This window comes from Petromyzon marinus, chromosome 38 (assembly GCF_048934315.1).
Source record: "Petromyzon marinus isolate PM22_M1 ecotype Great Lakes invasive population chromosome 38, UKy_Petmar_22M1.pri1.0, whole genome shotgun sequence".
In the NCBI taxonomy this organism is placed as follows: Eukaryota; Metazoa; Chordata; class Hyperoartia; order Petromyzontiformes; family Petromyzontidae; genus Petromyzon; species Petromyzon marinus.
The window spans coordinates 13,198,601-13,222,329 of NC_133704.1; the positions used below are offsets into that span (position 1 = coordinate 13,198,601).

The 23,729-nt window shown below is 56.5% G+C and overlaps 1 protein-coding gene across 11 annotated transcripts in view; it reads right to left on the bottom strand.

Annotated features, from left to right (window-relative positions):
• LOC116957761 (serine/threonine-protein kinase Nek8-like) overlaps positions 1 to 23,729 on the bottom strand; it is a 43,149-nt gene that overhangs the window by 17,494 nt on the left and 1,926 nt on the right. For 2 of the 11 annotated variants that reach the window (XR_012946350.1, XM_076072718.1), the window contains exons 2-13: positions 19,347 to 19,552; positions 16,311 to 16,543; positions 15,108 to 15,239; positions 13,102 to 13,307; positions 12,262 to 12,338; positions 11,718 to 11,917; positions 10,770 to 10,917; positions 9,810 to 9,886; positions 8,077 to 8,194; positions 5,983 to 6,181; positions 5,128 to 5,297; positions 4,333 to 4,491 (exon numbers count right to left, since the gene is read on the bottom strand). Coding sequence is in view for 10 of the 11 variants with exons in the window: in XM_076072718.1 (XP_075928833.1) it covers positions 4,333 to 4,491; positions 5,128 to 5,297; positions 5,983 to 6,181; positions 8,077 to 8,194; positions 9,810 to 9,886; positions 10,770 to 10,917; positions 11,718 to 11,917; positions 12,262 to 12,338; positions 13,102 to 13,307; positions 15,108 to 15,239; positions 16,311 to 16,543; positions 19,347 to 19,552 (1,925 nt within the window). In the remaining variant the exon portion in view is untranslated. Of the gene's footprint in view, positions 1 to 2,704; positions 3,473 to 3,645; positions 3,745 to 4,332; positions 4,492 to 5,127; positions 5,298 to 5,982; positions 6,182 to 8,076; positions 8,195 to 9,809; positions 9,887 to 10,769; positions 10,918 to 11,717; positions 11,918 to 12,261; positions 12,339 to 13,101; positions 13,308 to 15,107; positions 15,240 to 16,310; positions 16,544 to 18,100; positions 18,840 to 19,346; positions 19,553 to 23,729 lie in introns of those variants that run through there. The other 9 variants (XM_076072724.1, XM_076072727.1, XM_076072721.1 and 6 more) reach the window with 9 other exon arrangements.

Here is a 23,729-nt window from a genome sequence, read left to right on the forward strand (position 1 = left end):
CGCTGCCCCTCCGTGTTGAAGCTGCCCCCCGTGTTGAAGCTGCCCCTCTGTATTGACGCTGCCCCTTCGCGTTGAAGTTGCCCCTTCGCGTTGACCCCTTGCCCACCGGATTCTCTGCGCTCGAGAAACTCGTGGGCTGGAGGAGAGGCCGAGGAGGATGGCCTCATGGTCTCGCGAGGCTGCATCAGATCGAGACTCGGGGATAGGAAGGGGGCTTGCTTGAGGAGCTTTGCCGGAAGGGACCCCTGGGGAAGGGGGCTTGCTTGAGGGGCTTTGCCAGAAGGGACCCCTGGGGAAGGGGGCTTGCTTGAGGGGCTTTGCCAGAAGGGACCCCTGGGGAAGGGGGCTTGCTATGGGGGCTTTGCCGGAAGGGACCCCTGGGGGTTGAGCGACCCAGAGTGGATGCTGCCGTCCGGGCGTGTGCTCCCACACTTGACTTGACCGTGGCCCTTTCCAACATTTACAAAGCCCAGTTTCCGCTTGGCTGGAGACCGTTTCCATGTTCGGTCCGCTTTGCCAGTGTGGCCTTTGTGGCGTTGCAGGGCTAATGAACTACGTTTGTTGCATTGCAGGGCAAGTGAACTACGTTTGTTGCGTTGCAGGGCTAATGAACTACGTTTGTTGCGTTGCAGGGCTAATGAACTACGTTTGTTGTGTTGCAGGGCTAATGAACTACGTTTGTTGCGTTGCAGGGCAAGTGAACTACCGAAGGATGCAAGCAACAGGAAGTACCTCCTCCGACTAAACAAAGCGCGCGGTGAGTGCGGCAGGTTGCATGGGACCGGGACTTTGTTCGGCTGCGTGCCAGACCGTGCCACAGGCAACTCAGTGGCTTGGCTGTCGAGTGTGCAGGCGGTGTAACTGCACCGGAGCCCACGGGACGGGGCGGCCCAGGGAGACCTCGGTTCTCCGTGCCGACCGTCGATTCAGCGGTGTCCAGGAACGGAGCACGTGTCAACGTTCTCACCGCTTCGCAATTTTAATTAGCGTTGACCTTGTTAGAGTGTTGCAGTGTTCAGTTTGTCGTCCTTGCCCCCGCACCTCCGATTAGCACGGTCGGCTACATGCGGTGTGAAAGAAGTTCCAACGTACGCGCGGTACAACACCTGAACCCCCACCCACCACCGCACCTTCGTGAGCCCGCGCTGAGCGGCGTGGTGGAAACGGTCCTCGCGAGTTTCGACGTGGAGCCCTTAACCCAGAACAGGGGCCCGTGGCAGGGCGGCCTCCCGCCGCACGCGTCCTCGTCGATGACCTTGGCGGGTGCCGCTCGACAGACGCCACCTTGCCCCGACCTTCGCCAAGACGGGTGGAGGCTGCCTCTGATTCTCGGGTGGGCGTCGTACAGGAGCGGTCTCGATCGTCCTGCACTACTCGTCCGGCGCGAGCGACATCGTCGGGGCCTGCTTCCACGCACAGCTGTTGAGCCTCGCTCTGCCGCGCGGGGCCACCGTGGAGGTGGCCGCGGAGCACCGGGACGGCTTCCTGCAGCTGCAGAGAGGCGAGTCGTAGCGGCCCTTATGCATAGCACGTGACAGTGGGGGTACTTTATTCCAGGCAAGGCCCCACTGAGCTGTCTAGCTGTTTTTTCACAAGTGACCTGGCCACAAATGATATGTGGGCTTATCATCATGATCATCATGTGGAGATTTCTCGCAGCCAACTACTCTAAATGCGTGGTGACGTTGATTCTAAATGTGGAGGGGAAAACCGGAGGGACCCGGAGATAAATCCACGCAGTGACCGCGGGGAGAGACGCAGGCTCCTTGGGGCCTCGTGTCAGTGGCGTTGTCTCCGAGCTCCAGCGTGCCGCTCGCAATCAGAAGGTTGCCAATAAAAAAAATTTCCATTTAAATTTCCATACTTGGCAGTAAGTCCCGAAATTCCGAAGACTCGCTCGGTGAGAGGGATTCTCTGGGTAAATGGCAATGAACCTGAGAGGTATGGCAAAAAGAGAAGTAATAAAAAATGGTGTTGTTCGGGAAGAATGGAAGGAACCGGAAAGAGAGGAAGACCTAACAAAGCGAATCTCATGACCACAAAATAAGAGATTGGTGCCAGATAGGTGTGGCCCTGCTTGACCATACTAGCACTACATGACAGAGAGGAAAATGGGAACAAATGACGAAACGTGCAGTGGACACCCGCGGGGCTATCTGCCCCATGGTTCTTGATGATGATGTTGATGATGCGTGAAAAAATTGGCAACCAGTTTTTTTTACCTAACCCATCGGGCGGCTGCTAAATTTCAACCTTAAGAATCTCGATGTTTACTTTGGCTCTCGTTTCGTTTGCGCAGAAATAACCGCCGGCGACCCCTGCGTGTCGGCGTCTCAAGATTTCGCGATGCGCCTCTTCCCGGAGGTGCTCGCCGGGCTGCGGAGCGCCGGCTGGGCCATCTCGGCAAGCCTCCTGCAGGCCGACGAGTGGCGGGCACAGTGGCACCAGTGCCACCAGAAGGCGCAGTGACGACGTCAAGAAGGGGGATTCGCGCGACATGAGAAAAAACGATTCAATTTGGGGCATCTGTTCCCGTGGGGAGAAATGTGGGGGGCTATGGGGAGTAGGAGGAGGGGGGGCTGTGTGGGGGAGCAGGAGGGGGGGGGCTGTGTGGGGAAGCAGTAGGAGGGGGGGTTGTGTGGGGGGGAGGGGTAAACCAATGTGCCACCCGTGTAGTATGTAAGTAATGCTCCACGCACGTAAATATAAATACAAATGTATTGACAATAAAAAATCGGAACGTTTTCTTCAGTGGCACAGTGAACTGTTCGTGATTTTGTATCACATCCCGCGACATATATCCCAGCACACATTTGATCATCCTAGCCCAACCTGGGGAGGAGCGGCGGTGCAGCGGTCGGCACGCTGAGTTCGGTGAGCGGAGTTCGATTCCTGGCCACAGGCTGATATCCGTGGCGAGGGATATCTCACCACGTGGTCCTGCCCCACGCTTCACTAACCCACATTGACCAGTGTGGGGAGGTATGGTCAAACAACCCTCAAACATCAATGGAGAGGCCTTCCAGGAGGAGTTCTAGGTATAACCAAACTTGGTAATGTTAGTGACATTGAGGCAAGCAGTTTGGCAGTTAAGAACAAAGGTCAAAATTATTAAAATCACCCAGTAACATCAACAATGGGTGGATGGTCGATCCAGAGGCATCACAATGTTCAACATTGTGAGTGGAGCTTGGGCAAGCCACCGGCACCGCCGCCGCCGCCGCCGCAAGGAATTTGGGCGTTGACGCAGGACCGTCGGTCACGCCGACGCCGTGCCGGGAGCGGCGGCGGTGTCAGCGGCACTGTGAGGCACAGTGCACGGAGAGCAGCGTGTTGCCGTGCCGGCTGGACACGGAGGTGACCGCGTAGGGGAACGTCTCTTGGAGCTGCACGGGCCCAGGAACGCAGGCCTCGCCGTCGGTCCGGCCCAGCCTCCCCCGCGCGGCCTTCCCCCACGTGAACACTTGCCCTCCTGGCACGAGCACACGAGAGAATCACGCACGCGCGTGAGCACGGATCTGCACAGGTTATCATTGTGCAACGAAGTTAACTCGTGGTTTTTAAGACACAAACGCGAGTCATCGTGCGTGAACGCGCGTTGGCGCGGCTTGCGTGAAACTAAACCGGAGAGACGCACGCACGCACGAGCGGGGGATGTTTCAGCGAGACAAGGGAGCATTGCTTGAGTGCTCATCTCCATTGCCGGTGGTGGAAATTCCCCATTCCTACAGCGGTGGGCCCAGTCTGTGCAAAAAACAACAACCTCTGACTCCACACAAAGTGTTACTTAATTTATCACCACGGGAGTGACAATATTGATGATGGGGCGTCTGAGCCAAGTGCTCTGAGCAAAGAGGCCCCCATCTCCCTAGCATAAGGTGGTCATGGTTACAGACCTTTCACCATTTAACTGCTGGATGAGAGCCTCCCCCACACCGTGAGGGTTATTTCGCACTGGTCAGTGCGTGTTGGTGAAGGCGGGGAGTGCACAGACACACATAAAGATAACAGAGATCCCCCATATTAGGCCGGCACGACAGACGAGGTGGTGGGTGGCCAGCACCACCTCATGGCAACCTAGGAGAGGCCCAGGACCGGTTGAGATAATTGTCACCGGTGTTGGTAGCCGTGAGCGGAAAATGAACTTGTGTCTCTGGGTTCGTAATGCAGCGCACTCACTACACTACTGCTACACTACTGCTCCCCACACACGCACGTTCACACGCACGTTCACACGCGCACGTTCACGTGCGCGTTCACACACACGCACGTTCACACGCGCACGTTCACACGTGCACATGGCGGCGGCAGCAGCGGCACCGTCGTCGTCACCTTCGGCGACGGCCACGGTGAAGGCGTCGCCGCACGTGACCTGCACCACCTTCACCCCGCCGAGCCCGTCCACCGGCTGCGGCGCCCGGCTGCTCGTGCGAGCTCCCCCGCCAAGCTGCCCGTGCTGGTTGCTTCCAAACGTGTAGCACGTGCCCGTGTCTGCACGACGAGACGCGGCGAGATCGGCAAAGAATTTGCCAGGGCCGGTGACCGAAGAGAGGAAGACGGGGGGGTGCAGGGACAGGACGAGACAGACGGGGGAGATGGAGGCGGAGTGAGACGCCCTACACACGAGGCAAAGAGAGACGGGACAGACGGACACACCAGAGAGAGTGCGTCCTGGTGGATTACAAACGTGCCACGACTGACCGCGTCACGACTGACGACCGAGTCCGTCACAATGGCACGAGCGCTACGTGCAGAATTGCTCAGCTCGGTATTTTGAGGACGATGCACACGACGGAGGTGAAGGAGAGCGACGAAGACAAGGCAGACGGAGATTTAAGTATCTGATCAGCACGGTTGGCTACGTACAGTGCGAAAGAATGTCGACATACATCATGTTCGCCTTTTGGCGTCGTTCCCCGGTCTGACACTGGTGAGACTATGCCCTAACGAAGGCCGTCTCTGGTGTCGGCCAAATCAGTTTCAAAGACAACGCCACGTATAATTATCAGCGCATGTTTTTGTTTGCACGTTCACAACAAGTACCGTGTGTGATTAATGCGGGAACTTGATTCCTTGCAAAAGGTTTATATTTACTGTTCAAGCATCTGAACACAACTCGCGCCCCACCTGTGACGGCGGCAGAGTGAGCGGTGCCCAGCGCCACGTGGACCACCCGGGCACCGTCCAGCGGGCTGGACTGCACCGGCGAGAGCACCAGCGACTCCTCCGTCTGCTCCGCGGGGCACGCGGCGTCGTCGCCGTCGTGCGAGATCTTATCCAGGCCCAGTTTGTTGTACCTGCGGTTCGCGTCGGGCAGACGTAGAGGGGGCGTGGGGGGGCCAGGGGGGCCAGGGGGGGCATACGTCCCGGTGCAGTTGTCAAATCGGCCTCAAATGAGTACCTGGCGCGGTGTGTAGTAAACCATCGCCACTGGGGAGACAAAGGCGGCCGGGCGTGGTGCTGGCCACCCACCCCCTCGTGTGCCACAGTGCCGGCCTTCATAGGTGCTCGCTAACAGCTCTTGCCCCAAGTCTGTTAAGGCTACACGTGACGGGAAGGGGGGGAGATCATTTGTCTTTGTATGTAGGTGGTGGCTAGGAGATGTTAACTACCTCGCCTGGCATGCAGGAGCCGTGGGTTCGATTCCTGATGCCTGCTGCTGCTGTATATTTGCGCGTCTTTCTCTCCCCACGGTCGCGTGGATTTTTCTCCGGTTCCTGCGGTTTTTCCCTCCACATTTAGAAAAACGCGTTTAGAGTATTTGGCTCCATACATTTCCACATCGTATTAAGCCATTTTGTTGCGCTATCATTTGTGGCCAGGTCACTTCTGACAAAGAGCTACATCGCTCAGTGGGCCTTACCTGGTAAAATAAAAAAATTGTTTGGTTTAATAGTTTTAGTTTCGCCCGTTGAACTTCTTTCGCACCGTACGTAGCCAATCGCGCTAATCGGAGGTGCGGGGGAAGGACGATAAACAAACCACAGAGGAGCAGTGGTAGAGAAATGAGACTTTGAACCCAGCTCGTACCGGTTGCTGCCGCAGGCCAGGAGCTTGCCACTGAAGGTGAGGATCATGGAGCAGTCGATGCCGCAGTGCGCGGTGCACGGCTCGTAGGGCGGAGGGACGGCCACCGGCTGCGGGCACAGGTGGAGCTCCTGATTGCCCAACCCGAGGCGCCCTGGGGGATTGGAGAGACACGCGCAGACGCATGGAAAGATGCGCACGGAGGGACAGAGAGACGCACAGAGAGACAGACAGACACAGAGAGACACAGAGAGACAGAGAGACACACAGAGAGACAAAGAGACACAGAGAGACAGAGAGACACAGGGAGACACACAGAGAGACAGAGAGACACACAGAGAGACAGAGAGACACACAGATACACACAGACAGAGAGCCGCACAGAGAGACAGAGAGACACACAGAGAGACAGAGAGATGCACAGAGAGACAGAGAGACACACAGAGAGACAGAGAGACACACAGATACACACAGACAGAGAGCCGCACAGAGAGACAGAGAGACACACAGAGAGACAGAGAGATGCACAGAGAGACAGAGAGACTCACAGAGAGACAGAGAGACGCACGAAGACGCCGAGAGATGCACACGGGGCTGAGTCCGCGTGCCGGTGTCGTTACGGAAAGTTTCGTGACATGTGTGGGTTTGTTTATTATAAATAAGCATTTATATTGAACTACAACTGACTTTTTTATTGTACCAGGCCCACTGAACTATATAGCGTCTTTGGCAGAAGTAACCTGGCCTATCACAAATGATAGCTCAACGATGTGGCTTGTCGTCATGTGGACATTTATAGCAGCAGCCAAATACTTTGAAATGCGTGGCGATGTTGATTATAAATGGGGAGCGAAAATCCGGAGGACCCGGAGAAAAATCAACACGACCACGGGCAGAGAGAGAGAGACGCAAAATCCAAATATACAGCAGCAGCAGGCGTCAGGGTCGGGATCGAACCCATGACCTCCTGCATACCAGGTGGGGGAGTTAACATCTCCTAGCCACCGTGGCACCCTACTTTGACGCCGGCAGCATTGCGGAACGTAACAAAGAATCGCTTCTTCGCATGTCTCGTGCGGCAACGCAATCCGTCGTGCGCGGAGGGAACGGCCCACGGAAGCGGACACTACAGAGCTGCCTCAGATTGGCTTCAAAGCAAAGGGAGTTCATGACATTGTGGCAATTTTTCTGCCAAAAGTGAGCAGCGATCGCCTCCATTCCTTCCCATCAGTGGCACCCATCGGGGTGCAGAGGAAGTGACAAAAACAAACACAAGAGGTATTGTGGGTAGAGGACGGGGTAATCAGGCGACGGGGGCGCGCACGAGCCGTCCCTGCCCCCGTGGGAAGGTGCCACGCGTAACGGACGACGGCAACGCGTGCGGAGGGCGGCACCGACGAGGAATTGCACGCGCCCACCGTGCGCACGAGAAAACTCAACGTATAGGCCTCGGCCCCCGTGGTTCCGTTGAAGAGTGGGGAGCTGTGCGGCGCGGCGTGCCGGGCGGACTGGTCGCCGTGCACGTGCCGGAGGAGGGGATGCAAAGCGGCTCTGTGGCAATGCGGGGGCTGACATCCACCCGAGGAACAACATCTTTACTTGGCTATATCTACGTCGTTAATGCATCCGGTGTTTTGGCTGTGGGAAGTCGCGTGAAATAGCGTTCGCTAAATAACAAAATTGTTCAAAGTTGAAGAGCGATGATGCCATCGGTGGACGACGCAGGAAGTGAGACGAGCGAATAATAAAAGCCGGGAAAAAAAACGAGACCCCCATTTGTCGTTCCACTGCTGGATGAGCGCCTCGCCAACGCCGAGAGGGGTGGTGGTAATAGTGGGGGTTATTGAGTATTTGGGCTGATATACATTGCCGCGTCATAATGATAATCCACTTTGTTGAGCTATCACATTTGTGGCGATGATGAAGTTGTGATAGCTAGGTCAGCTTCTGAAAAAACAGCTACATAGCTCAGTGGGGGGGCCTTACCTGGTAAAGCTGAAAGAAAACCAGTTTACGAGTTCAGTTTTCGTGGGAGGTTGGAAGTCTTACCGTTGTCTCCTCTGCCCCAGGCAAACACCTCTTGCTCATTGCTCACCGCCAGGACGTGCGACATCCCGCAGGACATCTGGGTAATCTCGTAGCCCAGCAGCGCTTCCACAATCTTGGGCTGCCAACGACACAAAGAGTAATAACAAGAGCATTCGCTCGCACCCCACATCACGTGTGTGTGTGTGCAGAGCTTCTATCGCACCGTGACGTAGTGATGCGAGCGCTGATGTACGCTACGGCGGCGATGACGCGGCGATGGAGCGGCGATGGCGATGATGAAGTTGGCTCCAGTCTCCTCGTCAGTCATCGTCGTCGGACTTGGAGGACGAGGGGGTGCTCAACGCCTCCTCATAATCCTTCTACCTCCTCATCGGAGCCCTCACTACCGCTGCCCCACCCCCTCCCCCCCCCCTCTCTCGTTGAGAGGCGCCGGGAGGAGAAACCACAGCCATGCGGTGTGGAGCCGGTGTCAAGTCCCCCCCCCCCTCACACCAGAGCTCTGCCATCCCCTACATATGAAGGTGTCACTGGTCAATGAGCGAGTGTTCATTATACACATGGGAGCGAGGGGGGCAACACGATCACACGCGTCCGCACAGCGCTCGCTCAGCTCCATTGGCTTCCGGTTGCCGAACGAAAGCGTCGTTGTAAGTTGGCACCCATTACACACCAAGCGCTCGCCACAAATTAACCACAACACCTCACCGATCTAATCAAGGAGCATAAACCACCATCAGCACGCCAACTCCGCTCATCCTTGCAGAGGCGGCGGCGGCTTCTGGCTGGCCATGGAACAAAGACGTCGGTGGTCGTCGCATCGCGCGCGGCGCTTTCAGACGCGCTTCTTCTGCGGACGTCTGGAACGCTCTTCCTTCCGACATTAGTAAGCGCACTGGGCACTACGCGCTTTTAAATCATCATCATCTAGATCAACAAACTAATTTCTTTAGAACTGCTTTTTTGTGTTTAGTTTGTTGCCTTTCCCCCGCACCTCCAATTAGCCACGGTGGGGTAAGTACGGTGCGAAAGAAGTTCAACGCACACCCGCACAGACGGAAGAGGTGGAGCCCACATTTGCTGAGCCGCCTTCTGACGAGCCACGGTTCTCGACACCTCGACACCCACGGGAAGGGAGTTCACAACATTTGGGCGATCCGCCAAACGTCGGCCCGAAGACCAGGAACTGGTTCCCGGCAAATGTTCAGGATCCATCCCCGAGCCTGAGCCAGTTCTTGCAACAGACGTGAAACGGCGCTGTTATTCCAGGTGGGCGAACTCCGTGCCGTCGGCACGCACTTGTCATGGGCCGGACCCAATAGGAGTGGTCCCATAAGAGTGCACAAAAACACCGTAACAGAGGTTTATTTTTTGGGTTAGGTCGCGTAAATATGAACGTGGTGTCGTTACACCCGCCACCACCCGCCATCACCCGCCACGGCCAATGAGTAAGGTTTGTCACGTCAACCAAGCATGGTGACACAGCCCGATGATGCTGGTGGTAATTATCAGCGAAACGTCACGGTACTCGAATTGTAAATGTTGTAGTGGGTTTACTCTCCAACACACCGGGCGTCCTGGACTAGCCACTCATTGTCATCCCATCATCTCGTCCACTGACGTCATCCTTCCGATCTCATCCCATCACCGTAACAAATCCCATCATCCCATCCCATTTCTCTCAACCCATTATCCCATCGTCATCATCATCATCATCCCACGATGCCCCACAGTACCTGTGCGACGTCGCTGTAGCTGCCGTGGCCAAGGCAGCCGCTGCTGCCGCTGCCGTAAGTCATGAGGATCCCCCTGTCTGGAAAGAACGACACAAAAGGCCCGGGTTCGCACGGTGACAAGATGCAAAAGCTCGCAAGGGCAGGAGACAACAACAACGACGACAACAACAACAACCAGCATCACTGCCTATGAAGGCCGGCACTGTGGCACACGAGGGGGTGGGTGGCCAGCACCACGCCCGGCCGCCTTTGTCTCCCCAGTGGCGATGTTTACTACACACCGCACCAGGTACTCATTTGAGGCTAAGTCGACCTAGGGGAGGCCTAGGACCAGTTCAGATAATCGTCACCGGTGGTCGCCGTGAGCAGGAATCGAACTCGGGTCGCCGGGTCCGTAGTGCAGTGCAGCTCTAACCGCTACGCTACCGCTCCCCACGCACACATTGACACACACGAACACACACACTGACACACGAACACACACACGAGCACACACGACACACACGAGCACACACACGAACACACACGAGCGCACACACATGAACACACACGAGCGCACACACGAACACACACGAACACACACGAGCGCACACACATGAGCACACACGAGCACACACACGAACACACGAGCGCACACACAGGGACACACAGGGACACACACGAACACACACGATCACACAGGAACACACAGGAACACACAGGAACACACACGGACACACACACGGACACACACACGAACACACACACGAACACACACACGAACACACACGAGTGCACACACACGAACACACACACAGGCACACACACAACACACACACGAACACACACCAACTCACCAACACACACCAACACTCACGAACACACACGAACACACAGGAACACACGGAGACACACATGAAGACACACATGAAGACACACATGAAGACACACATGAACACACACATGAACACACACGCGGACCGGTGAGGCATGCGGTGAAGAGGTCGCCGCAGGAGACGTGCTGAATGGTGACCCCGGACTGGCCCTCCAGGAAGCGCGACACGAGCTGGGGCTGGACGCTGCCAACCGAGCCGGGGAGGGCAGCGTCGCCCACCGTGCCCGGAGAGGCCTGCACGCACGCAGACCGCGGGGCAGCGGGGAGTGGGCAGCGGGGAATGGGGAGTGGGCAGGGTGCAGCGGGCAGGGTGCAGCGGGCAGGGTGCAGCAGGTAGCAGACAGTGGGGAGGATGGAAGAGCTGAGTGACACGGTGCTCACAGCGATCCACTCTTAGGGTGGAGAGACTCGGCTCATGATCATCGTCGTCGTCATCAGCCTTATCACTGTTATCGTCATCGGGGTCATCGCCATCATCACAATCATCACCATCATTAAAATCATCACCATCTTTGGCATCGTCACAATCACCAAAATCATCACCATCGTCATCATCACCATCATCACAATCATCACCATCATCATCATCACCATCATCACCATCATCACAATCATCACCATCATCACCATCATCACAATCTTCATCATCATCATCACCATCATCACAATCATCACCCATCATCATTACCATCATCACAATCATCACCATTATCACCATCATCATCGCCATCATCATCATCATCGCCGTCATCATAACAAAGATGAAGAAGCCTGGCGTGAAACTGTGTGACCCCGTGTTTCCGGGTCGTCCCGCGCGGGCGTGAATAAATATTGTGATTGCGACACCTCGTTCTGCACAGAGACAGCTGCCACCGGGGCCCCCAGCCCCCCACCCACGGGGAGCAACTGCAGCAGAGCGCCTTGATGACGACGATGACGACGACGACGACGACGATGCGATGGCGAGGCACGCGGAGGTCCTCTGGACAATTCAAGCAAGCTTAAGTCTTCGGTGAGTTCCACGTTGTGCTCACCTCCCAGACGATGAGCCTGCCGCTGCGCGTGACGCCGGCCCTCTGCGTGCGCCCCACCGCCACCTGCAGCACCTCCGTGTTGGGCATGGCCAGCTTGACGGGCGCCAGCGTCCCGCTGCCCCACATGTAGACGGAGGAGAGCGGCGGGGGGGCAGCCCCTGCCCTGCCGGTGCTCCCGGCCGGCGCTCCGTCCCCGGACACTGGCGCCGTCGGCCGGGACGCGGAGACGGAGGGGGAGATTTGATTGGTTGCTCGCACCCAGACCAGTCCGGGTTGCTCACGACGTTACTCACGACGCGTAAAAATATAAACGTTGTGTCGTTCAACCCGCCACCGCCCGACACGGCCAACCGGTAAGGGTTGTCACGTACGCAGAACGTGCCAATTCGTCACGAGTGCGGCACTAGCCGGTCGTGTGCTGGAGAGCCAAGCCACAACGCAACATTCATCCCAGGGCCTTGCAATAATCTTGAGCCAATCGGCTCCCGCACAGAGGGGGCGAAGGGAGTGCGGTTGAACGATGGGCGAGCGTGAAGATACTCACGCGGGAAGCGGGGGCGACACACTTGCCTCGCCCTGCCCTGTGCGTCCAGCGACAGCAGCATCATCGGCTTTTCCATCCTGCAATCGACATCGCCAGTACGATTTAAATAAAAACTTTTTTTTTTTACAAATACAAAAAAACCCGTGGCCAAAACTAACGGAGAGGGAGGAGCAATCCCGTGGTGACGACGGCTCCCGTGCACAGGAAACCCGCTTGGGGAGCCTTCGTCCAGCAGTGGATTGATCATGGCTAATGATGGTGACGATGACGACGACAAATCCTATTCCTTAACATAGGAGCTGGATGGGAGTGAACGGGGAGGCGAGGAGGGGGAGATGACTGAACGTGGTGGAGGGCGCCACGGTGGCTGGGAGATGTTAACGAACACGCCTGCTGTACAGATCTTCTTTCTCAGAAGCCTCCTGGATATCACAAATGATAGCTCAACAAAGTGGCTTATCGTCAAGTAGACATTTCTAGCAGCCAAATACTCCAAACGCGCGGTGATGTTGATTCGAAATGTGGAGGGTAAAAGCCGGAGGACCCGGAGAAAAATCCACGCGACCACGGGGAGAGAGAGAGTCACGCAAACTCCAAATATACAGCAGCAGCAGCAGGCGTCAGGGTCGGGATCGAACCCACGACCTCCTGTCTATCAGGCGAGGTAGTCAACATCTCCTAGGCACCGTGATGATAATGAAAGAGAGAGAGACGCAAACTCCAAATATACAGCAGCAGGCGTCAGGGTAGGGATGGAACCCACGACCTCCTGTCAATCAGGCGAGGTAGTCAACATCTCCTAGCCACGGTGGATCGAGCTCGGGCTCGCCGGACACAAACCTGGCGGGCACCCGGCCGATGTCCATGTAGAGGCGGATCATGGCGCTCATGCACACGGGGTGAGACAGCACCTCGCTCAGCTGCGGCCTCTTGCTGGGGTCCAGGTTGAGCAGGCTGACCACCAGCTGGCGCAGCTCCCCGCTGTAGCGGTCCGAGACGGGGGCGAAGTTGCCACTCATGATCTTCAGCACCAGCGCCGGCAGATTCTGCCGGCAGAGCGGCGCCCCCGCCGGCCACGTAAGCGCCGGACGACTCTGACCCCCCCACTCCGTGTACCCCCCACACCTTGTACCCCCCACACCTTGTACCCCCCCACCTTGTACCCCCCCACTCCTTGTACCCCCCCACCTTGTACCCCCCCACCTTGTACCCCCCACACCTTGTACCCCCCCACACCTTGTACCTCCCCACCTTGTACCCCCCCACTCCTTGTACCCCCCCACCTTGTACCCCCCCACTCCTTGTACCCCCCCACCTTGTACCCCCCCACCTTGTACCCCCCCACACCTTGTACCCCCCCACACCTTGTACCCCCCACACCTTGTACCCCCCCACACCTTGTACCCCCCCCACCTTGTACCCCCCCACTCCTTGTACCCCCCCACCTTGTACCCCCCACACCTTGTACCCCCCCACCTTGTACCCCCCCACACCTTGTACCCCCCACACCTTGTACCCCCCACACCTTGTACCCCCCACACCTTGTACCCCCCCACCTTGTACCCCCACACCTTGTACCCCCCCACCTTGTACCCCCCCACCTTGTACCCCCCCACTCCTTGTACCCCCCCACTCCTTGTACCCCCCCACCTTGTACCCCCCCACCTTGTACCCCCCCACACCTTGTACCCCCCCACACCTTGTACCCCCCACACCTTGTACCCCCCCACACCTTGTACCCCCCCCACCTTGTACCCCCCCACTCCTTGTACCCCCCCACCTTGTACCCCCCCACTCCTTGTACCCCCCACACCTTGTACCCCCCCACTCCTTGTACCCCCCCACCTTGTACCCCCCACTCCTTGTACCCCCCCACACCTTGTACCCCCCCACACCTTGTACCCCCCCACACCTTGTACCCCCCCACCTTGTACCCCCCACAACTTGTACCCCCCACACCTTGTACCCCCCCACGCCTTGTACCCCCCACACCTTGTACCCCCCACACCTTGTACCCCCCACACCTTGTACCCCCCCACACCTTGTACCCCCCACACCTTGTACCCCCCACACCTTGTACCCCCCACACCTTGTACCCCCCCACACCTTGTACCCCCCACACCTTGTACCCCCCCACACCTTGTACCCCCCACACCTTGTACCCCCCACACCTTGTACCCCCCCACACCTTGTACCCCCCCACCTTGTACCCCCCACACTTTGTACCCCCCCACCTTGTACCCCCCCACGCCTTGTACCCCCCACTCCTTGTACCCCTCCACACCTTGTACCCCCCCACACCTTGTACCCCCCCACCTTGTACCCCCCCACACCTTGTACCCCCCCACACCTTGTACCCCCCACCTTGTACCCCCCCACCTTGTACCCCCCACCTTGTATCCGCTCGTGCGTCCGAGCCGCTCCCAGCGTGGGAGGTCGGCACGGCACCGCGTGGCTTTTCCCACCGGCTGATAACCAGAAACCGAGCCGTGCCACGATGCAACGACGTCCCGCGCCCGTCAACAAAGCTTGCTTGCTCTTTCCACACTCCGGTGTGCGGACACAAACCCAAATCGGTGTGGCGCATTCGTCCGCGACAACTCAACTCGATCGGCTCCGTCGCGTGGCGGAGGGCATAGCTCAAAATGTTGGCTTGAACCTACGCGGCGATACAACCTCCGATGAGCACGGTTGGCTACGTACGGCGCGAAAGAAGTTCAACGTACGTACACACGCGCGCACGTACAAGGGAGGCGAACGATGACTCGCTTCCGAACTCGTTACCAAACGAACGCGCGGAGGGGACACGTCGGGGGGGGGGGGGGGAGGGGAGCCGGGTGGCTCACCTCGGCCTCGAACGCCCTCTTGAGGCTCGCCAGCTCGTACAGGATGCAGCCCAGGGCCCATATGTCACTCTTCTGGTTGTAGGGTTTACCCTCGCACAGCTCCGGGGAGATGTAGCACGGGGTGCCCACCACCTGCAGGCCAACGAATCACCCACGGGTTAAAGGCAGTTGGCTAACACAGCCAATTACTTACTTGGCTATCACAAATGATAGGTCAATAAAGTGGCTTATCACGTGGAAATGCATAGCAGCAGCCAAACTCTATAAACGTGTGGTGATGTTGCTTCTAAATGTGGAGGGAAAACCAGAGGGCCCAGAGAATAATCCACGCGGCCATGGGGAGAACGTGCAAACTTCAAATATACAGCAGCAGGAGTCAGGGTCGGGAACGAACCCACGACCTCCTGCATACCAGGCGAGGTAGTTAACATCTCCTAGCCACCGTGGCGCCCCGAGAGAAACCAGATAAGATGGGCCAAGACCATGGAGGGCATAAAAAACCGTGCTCGCTACAATTTCTGAACTGTTATCAGAATTATAATTCCGCCTTTCCAAACTCTGTCATTTGAATTTTTTTTAAAGTTATTATTACGAGCAACAACATTGGAGCGAGCACGCATATTCCACTTGTTGCAAGAATTAATTCTCCATTTGAGCCCGGCGGCTGCCCTGGTGAGTACGAGTGTGTGTACGGATCGTGGATACGCACCCGTCTGCGGACGTCAAAGATCCTGCGAGGTAATAAAAAAAAAAACAGAACGCCACACGTGTGTGCGGTGACGTCACGGTCAAAATGGGATAACACGGCTCGCACGTGAGACTCCACGAGGAACGACGCCGCAGAATCAGACCGGGGGGGGGGCGAGAATTGCTGCATGATTTTACTTTTATTATAATTTCTCCAAGTGGACGCGGGCCGCCTGGCGTGCGATGGGTACAGCCCATTGGGCTCCGTGCATTGAGCCCCCTTTGTCCACGTACCGCACGGACACGGCCAACGCCTCGTCCCTTACCCACCAGTCGCCAGATCGACCCTCCGGCCACGTGACTCGGTGGGGGTGCGACCGTTGACGATTCCTTCCTCACATCGCCGATGGAGGACGATCGATGATGACGATTTCACCCCCCCACCCCACCCACCCACCCACCTCTTCCTCACCGGGAAGCGAACCGGAACGATTCCGACGCGCCGCGGCCGCTCACCGTGTACGCCTTGCTCTTGCTGCTCAGGATCTTGGAGATGCCGAAGTCGCCGATCTTGACGACCGTCTGCCGCTTGTCCAGCAGGATGTTGTGCGTCTTAAGGTCGCGGTGCAGGATGTGGTTCGAGTGGACGTGGTGCAGCGCCAGGGCGATCTGCACGAAGAAGTGCAGGATGGTGTCCTCGTCCAGCAGCGAGCCGCCCCGCTTCTGGATGTACTCGGCGAGGGTGCCCCCTGCGCCCCGCCACCACGGAGACAAAGGTTCCCCACCGCGTACGAATGTAGTACGAATGTAGTACGTATGTTGTACGTATGTTGTACGTATGTCGTGTGTGGGGAGCGGTAGAGCAGCGGTTAGCTACGAACCCGGGTGACCCAAGTTCGATTCTCGCTCACGGCCACCAACAGCAGTGACGATTATCTGAACCGGTCCTGGGCCTCCCCCAGGTCGACTCGGCCTCAAATGAGTACCTGGTGCGGTGTGTAGTAAACATCGCCACTGGGGAGGCAAAGGCGGTCGGGCGTGGTGCTGGCCACCCACCCCCTCGTGTGCCGTGCCGACCTTCATAGGTGCTACTCGCTAACAGCACTTGCCCTAACAGTCTGTGCAGGCTATACAGGGGAAATTTGTCTTTGTTGTCTGCTGTGTGTTTGTTGTATGTTGAACTTCTTTCGCACCGTACGTAGCCAACCGTGCGAATTGGAGGTGTGAGGGAAAGACAACAACCTCAACACAACAAGCAGTTCTAAAGATAAAAGAGTTACCAATGTAGTATAGTGGTGTAGTGTAATATATAGCATTGTGTACACCATGGAAGTCCAGTTTACACTGGAAGTCCAGTTTCCCATGGGAATACATTCCATTCTAGATTTAAAGTTTCGTGACTGCAAGGATCCATACTCTTTGGTTCTATTCGGTTGTTTTTTACGTGACTTTACCGAATAGAACCAAAGAGCATGGGAATACAGTTTACCATGGGAATACAGTTCACAGTGGGAGTCCAGTTTACCATGGAAGTCTAGTTTACCATGGGAATCCAGTTTACCATGGGAATCCAGTTTACCATGAAAGTCCAGTTTACCATGGGCAGGGGTGGGCAACCTGGGGCTCCTTAAAGGACATGCGCTTAGTGAGGACGTTATTTATTTATGAATGACCACTGCCATCTCGTATTCACCACCACCACCACCACAGTGCGTTGTGTGGCTCCTGAAACATTGACATTTGTTTGACCGAATTCGAAAACAATGGCTCCTCTTGTTGTTGTTGTTGTTGTGGTTGTTGTTGTTGTGGTTGTTGTTGTGGTTGTTGTGGTCGTTGTTGTTTTGGCGGCGCGAGCAACCCGCCGCAGGGCTGCACTGCTCCGCTGGAATCTACGTGCCCTGCACGGGGAGCAGGCAGTCCCCCTTCCTGAATACCCTTCCATTCCTCTCTCAAAACCTCACCTCCTCTTCTCCGTTACCGCCCAAACCTCTTCCTCCCTCCCCTCCACTCCTCCCCGTCCCTCCCCTTCACCCTTCCGCGACCCCCAAGCACCCCGCTAATGGCTGCCACTCCTTTCCTCAATCCTCAACTCACCCCCCCCGGGCCATCTTTAAAGCCGTTCCATTCTGTCACCGTCCATCCACAAGCTCGGGCCAAGCGCCGTGAGCGAAGGCGCTCTCCACGCAAATAAATTAGCGTAGATGATGTGCAACTTTCTTTGCAGACGGGATATGCTCAGAAAACAACGTTGAACATTCAAATTCCTCACACCCTGGTCTACAAATCACTTCGTGGTCTTGCCCCACCGTATCGTGCCATGCTTGTGTCCATCGATGTTGTCGCCTTCTCGCCCTCCCACGTGCTCAATCCACGCCGTCTCTCTCTCTGTTCCTCCTCCTGGTGCTCAATCCACGTTGTCTCTCTCTCTGTTCCTCCTCCTCCTGGTGCTCAATCCACGCCGTCTCTCTCTCTGTTCCTCCTCCTGGTGCTCAATCCACGCCGTCTCTCTCTCTGTTCCTCCTCCTGGTGCTCAATCCACGCCGTCTCTCTGTTCCTCCTCTTGGTGCTCAATCCACGTTGTCTCTCTCTGTTCCTTCTCCTGGTGCTCAATCCACGCCGTCTCTCTCTGTTCCTCCTCCTGGTGCTCAATCCACGCCGTCTCTCTCTCTGTTCCTCCTCCTGGTGCTCAATCCACGCCGTCTCTCTGTTCCTCCTCCTGGTGCTCAATCCACGTTGTCTCTCTCTGTTCCTCCTCCTGGTGCTCAATCCACGTTGTCTCTCTCTCTGTTCCTCCTCCTGGTGCTCAATCCACATTGTCTCTCTCTGTTCCTTCTCCTGGTGCTCAATCCACGCCGTCTCTCTCTCTGTTCCTCCTCCTGGTGCTCAATCCACGTTGTCTCTCTCTGTTCCTCCTCCTGGTGCCCAATCCACGCCGTCTCTCTCTCTGTTCCTCCTCCTCCTGGTGCTCAATCCACGCCGTCTCTCTCTCTGTTCCTCCTCCTGGTGCTCAATCCACGTTGTCTCTCTCTGTTCCTCCTCCTGGTGCTCAATCCACGCCGTCTCTCTCTCTTCTCGCCCTCCCCTTCCCTAGAACAAACTTTCCCCTCCACATCAAGCGGTCACCTTCTCTCACTAAGCTTCCGCTCCTCACTCACTGTTACCCCGAGCTCACCCCACGACCCCCCCCCTTAATCTCCCCCTCATAACCACCACCGTTACCGTTCCCTCTTCACATTCTCATTACACGGCTACCACTCAGTAACCCCATTCATTAGATCCATTCATCATCAATTCCGTTTCCACCGATTCCAGCAATCGCGGATTCGCCCCCATCGCTTCCACTCATCTATTTCACTCAGCGCCACCGTCACACCAAACGTTGTGCCGCTGTTACTTCCTTGCAAAGCTCCGGCGTGTAAAGGCGCTATCCAAATTATTTTACGATAAAATCTAACTTGCGTGTCAGACTACCCACAACAATCACAGCGACGACGACAACAACAACAACACTACCAACAGTACCACGGCGTCGCCACGACAACAAGGCCTCACCGGGCGCGTACTCCATGGCGATCATGAGGGCTTTGTCCGCCAGGAAGTTCTCAAAGTACTTGATGACGTTGGGGTGGCTGAGCAGCTTGAGGACCTGGCACTCGTTCTGCGCCGCCTGCCGCTCGTCACGGCTCATCTGCTCCACGGGGATCTGCTTGAGTATCACCTGCTTGGACTCGTCCCTCCGCAAGCACAGGTGGACGATCCTGGGACGGTGGGGCGGGGGAGTGGAGAGGAGGGGGAAGGAGGCGGGGGGAGGAGGTAGGAGGGAGGAGGAGGAGGGGCAGGAGGAAGAGGCAGGAGGAAGGACGGGATAGGAGGGAGGAGGAGGAGGGGGACACAAGAGCGTGCCGGGGGTGACGCAGGGCCGGACCGAGCTGAGATTTAAAACTTTCGTGACTGCTGGAATTCATTTTCTTGGTTCCTTCGGTAAAGTCACGGGGATAGAAAACAAAAAGATAAAAGCAAAAACCCCACGACGTTTCAGGTCGCAACACAAGCAGTCTTCATCCGCCTGATGCAGACCGCTTGTGTTGCTACTTATTATTATTATTACTACTTCATCCGCCTGATGCAGACCGCTTGTGTTGCTACTTTTTATTATTACTACTACTTCATCCGCCTGTTGTTGTCAAGGAGCGTCACGAACAGGCAGCGTCACATGGCGCTCCGCTCGTCACCCTCGCAGCAGCGGCTTCTGGCTGCTAAGCAACGTCCCGCGGCGCTTTCAGATGCGCGACTTCTGCGGCCGTCTGGAACGCTCTCGCGTTCGACGTGAGGAAGAAGCCACTGGGCGCTGCGATGCATTTTTATAGAGCAGCTTCCACGAGCAGCTTCCACGAAGCCGTTCGTGGTCCACCATAAACCGCAGCCACTGCACAAACCATGGCAGCAGTAGATGCGGTTACCCCTGATGATGCACAAATGGATACGATTACAAACTCCCTCCAGTAGCGGTGGCGCCTGTGGTCATCCGGAGCAGAGGCCGTGGTACAGCGCGTGACGACGCAACGCCCCTAGCCAGCGAGGAGAGATCATCACGGCGACGACGACGATGATGCTGCTGCACGACCACTCCATCACTACTCAGCTACTCACGACGCGGCGAACACAGCAACCAGAGCGAACACAGCAACCAGAGCGACCACAGCAACCAGAGCGACCACAGCAACCAGAGCGACCATAGCAACCAGAGCGACCATAGCAACCAGAGCAACCATAGCAACCAGAGCAACCATAGCAACCAGAGCAACCAGAGCAACCATAGCAACCAGAGCAACCATAGCAACCAGAGCAACCATAGCAACCAGAGCGAACACAGCAACCAGAGCAACCATAGCAACCAGAGCGAACACAGCAACCAGAGCGAACATAGCAACCAGAGCAACCATATCAACCAGAGCAACCATAGCAACCAGAGCAACCATAGCAACCAGAGCAACCATAGCAACCAGAGCGAACACAGCAACCAGAGCGAACACAGCAACCAGAGCAACCATAGCAACCAGAGCGAACACAGCAACCAGAGCAACCATAGCAACCAGAGCGAACACAGCAACCAGAGCGACCATAGCAACCAGAGCAACCATAGCAACCAGAGCGACCATAGCAACCAGAGAGGCACCGCTAGCTCACACCACATACCTGTAACCAACCCTAATGTCGACTCGCTCTCGTACGCACATTACTCACTCACACACTCACACACACACTCACACACATACACACACACTCACTCACACACTCACTCACACACTCACTCACACACTCACTCAAACACTCACACACACACTCACACACATACACACACACATACATACACACACACTCACATACACACACTCACATACTCACTCACATACTTACACACTCACATACTCACTCACACACATACACACACACTCACTCACACACTCACACACATACACACACAAACTCACATACACACTCACTCACACACTCACACACATACACACACACTCACACACATACTCACATACACACTCACACACTCACTCAACAACAACAACAACAACCGCCATTCGCCACTAAGTGGCGGTGACGTCACCACGACGCTTGTGCCAGGCTATGTGCACCCTGAGGCCACGTGAAGTATCGAACGCCCGCTGGCAGGAGGTCACGGGGCAGACCCAGGTGCCACGGGTCGACTGACTGAGATGACTGGCTGATGCACCACCTGTGCCCCCTACTGTGCCAACCTGCTGTGCTTTAGCCACCCGGCGCTCCGCTCGCTGTTGTGAGCGTCGCTCCTCCGCCCTCCGTTGTTGTTGGAGGGCGACTGCCTCCAACTGCCCAGTAGCATCCTTCACGAGCCTCCTCCACAGAGGCCGATCTTGACACCGCTGGTACCAGTCATCGGCAAGTCCACTCAGCTCCACGTCCTCCTGTACCACATCACTCCATCTCTTCTCTAGCCCGTGCCGTGCCCGCTTAGCCCCCTCAATCCGGCCAAACAAAAGCTGTTTCGGCATGCGGTGGCTGGGCATGCGGGCTACATGACCCAGCCATCGCAGCCTTGCCTGCCGGAGGAGCTCACCGATGGGACCCTGCCCAGATCTTTCAAGGATTTGTGAGCTCCTCACACAATCCAGTCTGGTTAAACCGAGGATGGATCGGAGGCAGGCCAGCCTAAATGTTTCTAACCGGCGAAGATGTTCCATTAGGGGGGTCCACGTTTCGCAAGCGTAGAGAAGGGAGGGAATGACCGTGGCCGAGAAGACCTGAAGCTTAGTGCGGAGCGACAGACCAGGTAGCTTCCACACAGCGTTACGCAACCGATGAAAAGATATTGCCGCTCGACTGATTCGGAGTGAGACCTCTGCTGTTAAACTCGAGTCAGTCATAAGCACACTGCCCAGGTATGGGAAACTCTCCACTCTCTCCACAACTGCCCCATCACCGATTGGGAGTTGTGGGGGTGGAGTGTCCGATGGTACAAAATACCCAGGCAGGTGCTTAGTTTTGGTGGGGCTGATGGTAAGGCCCCACCTCTTAGTGGCACGCTCCAGTCTCAGCAGCAGCGTCTCCAACTCCTCCTCTGACTGAGCAGCTATTACCAAGTCATCAGCATACATAACGTGGTTGAGCAATAGGGAGCCATCCCTTGACCGCACCCGGGCATCGATTAGCCTCCCATTATATCTGTACCATATGGAGATTCCCCCGGTACAGCTATTGAAGGCTTCACGAACTACGTGGTCAAAATAGATGTTAAATAATGTGGGAGCCAGAGGACATCCCTGTCGCACCCCAAGGTGTACAGGGAATGGCTCTGACTCCCGGCCACGTAGTTTTACCCGGGCCCGCTCACCATCATGAAGGTCCTTAATGATCGTGAGCAGAGGGTCAGGTACTCCAAAAGCACGAAGAACGACCCAGAGCCCAGGCCTACTGATGGTATCATAGGCCTTGACCAGGTCAATAAAGCAGAGATGTAGGTCTTGTTGGAATTCCCTACACCTCTGCTGTAGCAGACGGACAGAAAATATGGCATCTGTGCAGGACCGCCCTTTCCTGAAACCGCATTGGGGCTCCGCAAGCCTCTCCTCAGCGTGCCTGGCAAGGCGATGCTGAATAATCCTTGCCAGGACCTTTCCCGGCACACTGAGGAGTGAGATGCCCCTGTAGTTGTTACAGTCTGTGCGGTCCCCCTTCTTAAAAAGGGGGACCACCAGGGCATCCTTCCAATCCTGCGGAACCCGTCCAGTGGTCCAGACTGTTGTTATGATGTCATATAGGGCAGTCTGTGCACAAACGCCACCCTCCCTCAGCATTTCGCTTGGGAGATCATCTCTGCCCGCTGCCTTTCCTGGTCTCAGACTCCGGATCGCCTTCAATACTTCCTCAGCAGATGGCACCTCAGCCAGCCACTCACAGGGGGTGACTTCATCCAATATTTGAGGCACCGCAGCCTCAGCAGGGTCATCCTCACTTTGTGCCACGATGTTTTCCTGGCTGAGGGATTTTCCCTCCCCCAGGATCTCACAGAAATGCTCAGCAAATCTGCGAACCTGTTCCTGGGGGTCGGAAATTGGATCACCGTTTTTTCCCCTAATGATGGTAATAGGTGTGGCGCTGCAGGTTACTTTTTTGATGGAGTTAAATAGAGATTTGTGATCACGGGCCACTGAGGCAGACTCCATCTCCTCAGCAACCCGCGACCACCACCCATCCTTGCAGCGCCTCACGGCTCTCCGAACCTCCGAGCGAAGGCTGCGGTAAGCCTCCTCATTCTCTGACGAGGGATTCTGTAGCCGATGACAGTGGGCCTGTCGCTTTTTCTCAACCATCGTGAACAACTCCTCTGTCATCCAGGGTGTCTGGGGAGGTCTGGACCGCGTACCCAAAGCAGCCATTGCAGCT